The sequence below is a fragment of the Colletotrichum spaethianum genome (assembly GCF_022836535.1).
Source record: "Colletotrichum spaethianum MAFF 239500 DNA, contig25, whole genome shotgun sequence".
NCBI lineage: Eukaryota > Fungi > Ascomycota > Sordariomycetes > Glomerellales > Glomerellaceae > Colletotrichum > Colletotrichum spaethianum.
The window spans coordinates 763,035-769,034 of record NW_026054795.1 but is presented as its reverse complement, the minus strand read 5'-3'; the positions used below and the strand labels follow the sequence as shown (position 1 = coordinate 769,034).

The window sequence follows — 6,000 nt, the reverse complement described above, 5'->3', positions numbered from 1 at the left end:
GGACTTTGGTGGGCTCCAAGGTGCGACCGGCCCTGCCGAACAACTCCTCTCGGCGCGCGAGATTGCAATGTGCTAACGACAGGATACGTAGCCGAGTATGCGAGGGTCCCTTTCGCCGACACCAACTTGATCCCTATCCCTCTGACCCACGAAACCGCCAACTCGACGATCGAGCACGACTACCTCACTGTGTCGGACATCTTCGCTACGGGGTGGGCCGGAATCGACTACAGCGGCTTCCAGCCCGGTGATTCCGTCGCCGTCTTCGGGGCCGGTCCCGTCGGGCTGCTCTCTGCCTACTCGGCCATCTTGCGTGGGGCTTCCAAGGTCTACGTTGTCGACCACGTCGAGGAACGCCTCGAGCTTGCCGCTTCCATCGGAGCCATCCCGATCAACTTCGCAAAGAGCGATCCCGTCGCGCAAATCTTGGCGCACGAACCGCGCGGGGTGATGCGCACCGTCGACTGTGTTGGTATGGAGGCTCTGGACACCAACCTTGAGATGAACGAGAGCGTTGTCGTGCAGCAGATGATTGACGTGGTGCATTTTGGCGGAGGCATCGGTCAGCTGGGCGTTTACAGTTCTCAAGACAGCTCACCTGGTGCGCCGTACGGTAGCACCATTTCGCCCACCATCCCTTTTCCCATTTCGACCTTTTTCGCCAAGGGCTTGAGCTTCCGGACGGGAGCTGTAGATCCAAAGAAGTACGCTCCCCTGCTGATCGATCTCATCAACAGCGGTAAAGCCCATCCCAGCTTCGTGATCAGTGCCGTTATTGGCATTGAGGATGCGCCAGAGTACTACAGCCGCTTCAATGGCAAGAAGGAGGCGAAGGTAGCCATCTACTTTGCGGAGTAAGACGGAATGGGTATGTGAAGGTTGGGTTATGTCTGTAGGCAGCATCACGAGCTTCGATGAAGTACATACGAATTCCCTCACAGGGTTAGAACCTCCATTGAGACGAGCTTCACATTGTAACGTAGAATGACCAACCACAGGGTCTGACACAGCGATTTGCTTGTAACGGGAGAAGCCGGATGAAGGCTTACGTCCAGTTCCTGTGGTCGCATACACAATGAACAATCGACTTCTAGGGATATCCCAAAAAACGCGACGAAGGCATTTCTTCTAATTGGGGCTCTTTGCTTTGAATGTAACGTTTCATTAACCATCTACGCAGCAGGTCAGGGGGTGGGGTGTTGGCGCCGCTTACTGCTGCTTGTGTGCCGTCACACAAATACCGAAGAGTTTGGCCTGTGCAGCATTCAAGTGCTAATCTGATAGGCGCACGCCGCAGAGATCACCCTGTTTATCATTTTGGCCATACTTGACTCAGCAAGGTGGATCCGACGGTACCCAACCTGTAACGGCACAATCGGTATATGATCCGACGGATGATCGAATCGATCGAGGAAGGAGAATGGCACAGTGGTACTATAAAGGAAGAAACAGTCCCCTTCTGTGATAGGACGGACTAGAGCATGAACCTATTGAGCACCAATTAGACCAAAGGGAAGATGAAGGGAATCGCCGTGAGGTCAATCAATACCTTTATGTCTGTTCCGCCAGCCGCCTCCATCGCTTCTGTGGCGGCTGGCATTCGGGAAGATGGTGGTAGTGTTGGCCGGGGTTTCAGGGAACTCGGTATAGGATACATAGCCGATAGGTTTACCGTGGCACTCTCCCTGACCAATGCTCGCTGTTGGTGTCTCCGCTGCTGAGCGAGTGCGATCAGAAGGGACAGGATATATGGATCCTCTAGTTCATTCGGTGGCCGGAGCCGACGTTGCAGCTTCTGTCGAATACGTGTATTCGGCATGTCAAATCGCTTGCCTATATAGGGCTTGATTGACTTATCGCGGCGGACACGCAAAGCCTGGAGATCGAGGTATGCAAGAACGAGGACAGGTATGTCGGACGACGAAGGACACTCGAAGAGGCCGTCGGTTCCAAGAACACAGACGTCGCGCTGGTTAAACCGAAATGATACGCCAGGCCTACAAAGGAGGTACTATCAGCTAAGATATTCGCACGCATAGCCATAAAGGTACTTGCCCTTTGCGGATCATGCCGTAGGCCTGGAACAACTGCCAAACCGTAGAAGTCTTGAAATCGGGAGTGCTTACGCAGCGTAAACTCTCGACCGCAGAATAGACGGCTGTGTCGTCAGCTCCGGCACAAGGCCGCCCGGTGAGCGCGGTAGTGCCATCTTCGGGGCGGTCAGAGTGATGGCTAGGATACGGCCTTCTCCGTGGTTGCCGAGCAGCTTTCTTTGCGCGTGGCAGGCGTCGGGTTTTCTCGTGGACAAAACTACAGCCCAAGAGGTCGAGCTGTCGGGAGGTCCAATGCAATGGGTTGACAAAAAGCCTTTCTCCGCTGTGCTTGCGAATGATGCCATTAATTGAAGACCAGTGAGGTAGCCGGCTGGCGGTGTCGAATTGCGGTGTCGGGTGACTTGTTATGGCGGTGCAATGTCGCTTTTTCGGGTGACCCGAATTGGCATTGCAGGCCGGTCGCTTCAATCTCAAAGTAGGTACCAGCAAATGCGCGTCGTCGGTTCCTCTAACCATCACCATCTTCCTGGAGGAATTCCATGGGGCGGTTTGTCGTTGTTTTTAGGTACTTTAAGCCCAGGTCGCAGCAGGTGGCTCATTACGTCATTCGCTAGAACCACAGCATCGCGGATAAATCTCTACCCGATCCGACTGCCATGGCCACCTCCGACCGCAGCTGCTGCACAGTGGTGTGAGCAGGAGCTATGACACCATACTGGCCATAATACCGCTCTTACTGTGTTAACTGAAGATGGAATACAAACCATACTGCGCTCGCACTTCTGAAGACTTGAGAATCGCGTCGAAGCAACATGGGGACAAAAGTGTCATCTGGCAACTCGACCGCGACGACCTTGTTAGCTCGGCGAGCCGATGGAACCTACGCCACACCATCGCTTACCGGCTGCTCGTCCAGCCCGAAGCCGTCTTTCTACCGATACTCGCAACTGATCATGCTTTACGATGCCCCATTTGCAGTGCTGAGGACAGGCCTCTGACCCAAAAGCTCAACCCTATAGGGACCCAGAACCTCACAGGAGAGAACCCTCGTGATCTCAGGATGATGACCGAAAGCGACCTCATGCGCCTGCCGGAAGGGTTTTTCTGGGCTGCGCTGGCGCGAGCGATCAGACCCGAGATCACCGACGAGGACAGGGTATATCCCCAACGGGAGAGAAGGCCGGTTCGGCGAGAGGGCTACATGAACTCGGCGATGGCGATAGTCGGTTCATCCTCGCCGCCGCTGCCGCCATCCTCGTCCGAGTTTGAGGTCGAGGTGGAAGGATTGGACCAGGACGAGCACGAAGATCGGCGTAGTAAGCCCGAAGAAGTGACAGTTCACCTGGTTACCGCTTTCTTGCAGTTTGCATTGAACCTTTGCTTTTGCCAGCATACCATCGGCATAATCACTGATTCTGAGGTGCGAACTCGGGTTGAGCGGAGGAAAACAAAAACCTTCATCAGCGGAATGATCCCGGTCGCGGCTGAGGATGACGGTGCATCTGTCAGCTGCGTCGCCGGACGCTGGGGTGGGAGATGAGCCATCCGTATTTGGCAATACTCGAAGCCAAGAGGGCATTTAGATATATTAGTGTTGATGACAAGACAGGTCGTCGTCTTCCAGTCGTCTCCAATGAGACTCTGGCCCAGTATCTTGGCGAAGCAGTCGTAACATGGAAAGAGAACCAATCGTTGCTGTCTCACGGGTAAGCTAAGTTAATCTGCTAGTCTCGTTTGGTTAATGGTGATTTGACCGGACTGGGCCGTCATAGCGTTTTTCTTATCGCAGCAACCAGCACCTTTGTGCGCCTTGTACACTTCACTTTCGGTCGCGACTACGCAGAGTACCTCGATGCTCCAGACGAGGAAAGCCAACTTAAAATTTCAACAACGAAGATAAGGACGCAACCGTCCAGATGCAAAGCACGAGGTGGTTCGATTTGGAATCTAGCGATGAAAGGAGAGTTGCCTTTTGTCACATACTCGCGCTCCTTAGATGGCACGAAGACAGGGACGCCTCGGCCCGCCAGGATGATGAAAGATCCGATACAGAAAGCGACGACAGCGACGACTCAATGAATTCCAACAATGATGGTAAACTGCCCTGACAGTGTCGTGAGCAGTCGAGAGTAATTAAAGTTGACAGCTCGTTTCCTGCCTCAAGAACTATGACTCGTTGGCGCCGCATCTGTTTACTTAATGATTACTATGTCCATCTGTCGGAATCCCAAAGCCTGTCGAATTCACTTTCAATTTCATCTCAATTCCTCTGTATAGACCACTTCGTTAAACCAGTTTGATTCATGTTTGTTCCGTCTTCGCAGGTACCGTGGCCGTGAACCATGACATGGCTGAGACATAACCATACGTGCTCCTAAAAAGTCCTAAGACTGTAGTACCACCAATAGGCACCAGATCTGCCCTGTTAAGAATGTCCCTTTTTATTACGTTGATGGAAAGTAGTTGAGTAATCGAGTCACGATGATCGCGCATCGTAGCCATCGAGCCTAGGGATCAGCTTTCACTCGTTGTCAGGTGGCCATTTCCCGCATCCTATCAAAATATTCTTCTTCGCTCTCGTTGGGATAACTCTGTCTTCAAGCCTCATGAAAGGCTTTGATAGGCGGGTTGAATGCCGCAGCCGCATGGTCACGCTTGAGTTCAAGGTTGACATTGATGGATAGTTGATAATTGAGCAGGCTAATGACAATATGTATTTCTTACCTCGAAAGGAAAGAGCAGTGATCATGTAACTTGATGGTTACTTCTGAGGGTGGATACGACCGATCAACCTTGGATCGAAAGTTGATAACTAGTCGCTAAAGCTAACGGGAAGCCACCTGTCTAACACCGATCAGTAGCTAGCAGCATGTCAAATTGAAGGAAGTCCAGAAGTCTATATTACCAGAGCCATCAAATCTTATCTGGAAGTGTCGATTGATCTACGTCGTTCACTTCGATACATTGTAGCCGGTTGAGCAGGTATCGGTAAATGAGGCATAAAATGCACGATACGAATAGCCACCAAGCCGTTACCGTTGCTGTGACGATCGCCGTTGTGGACCACTCGCCGCCGTGGACGGTATAGAGATTGAGCAGAGTCGAAAAGAACCCCATCAGGGAATTCACCAGCGTAGGACTGATTGTAAGCGACGTGTAAAACGTGGGCCGCAGGACTCACATAATGATTTGCTGGTTTACCCAAATGATAGTTCGTGCGCCACTTGAACCATAACCAGGCAAGACCGATAGACGCACTTCCTGAGAGTATGGACGCAAGAGAGATGAGAAAATCATTCAGTCCCCTCGACACTATGTACCCGACCACACCCATGCTCTCGAGCGCCCTCGATCGCCGCAAGGATGCAAACGTGGAAGGGAAGACGATGTAGCCCGCGAGCAACAACCATGAAAAGATCTTGGCGAGCAGCGACCACCACCAGTCGATATCTTTGTCGTTTTCCAAGACCATCTGGTCATACCTGGAGATAGTGAGCTGTGTCGGTCGTTTTCTTAGCTCATTACTGGTCGGCATGATTGTTTTCGTTTCCTCTCGCTGTGACAATACAGTGCAGTAGTTACTGTAAAGTGAGTACGGACAGGCAGATTCTCAGACATATTTATTTTCTCTCGGAGCCGTTTCAGGAGCAAGCCACCCGAACCTGCATCCCGATATGCATTTTGTGGCTGAGCACTGTGCCACTCTCAACGTGCACAACAAGAGGAATGGATGCAGAATGCTACGTGAGTTTTAACCTTAGTAAGCGTCTCAACATCAAGTATTGGCTCCGATCTGGCTTCAATTCAGGCTCCAATCATGACTAAAGAGTTCCACTATACTCAATCTTCAACTACTTGTTGTGAACCTCTGCCAATGGTAATCTGCACACTCTTCTATTGGAAGCATGGTTGGATCAAGCAAATAGGAGCGTCCAGACATGTGCAA

General features: G+C 51.9%; 1 protein-coding gene across 1 annotated transcript; it reads left to right on the top strand.

Moving 5' to 3' along the window:
* Nucleotides 1-2,805: 2,805 nt before the first annotated feature.
* On the top strand, nucleotides 2,806-3,594 carry ColSpa_08982 (uncharacterized protein; the record flags this gene model as incomplete). The annotated part of the gene is made up of 1 exon (XM_049275194.1): nucleotides 2,806-3,594. The coding sequence occupies one exon, from the start codon at nucleotides 2,806-2,808 to the stop codon at nucleotides 3,592-3,594; it is 789 nt and encodes a 262-aa protein (XP_049131151.1).
* Between the last annotated feature and the right edge of the window lie 2,406 nt (nucleotides 3,595-6,000).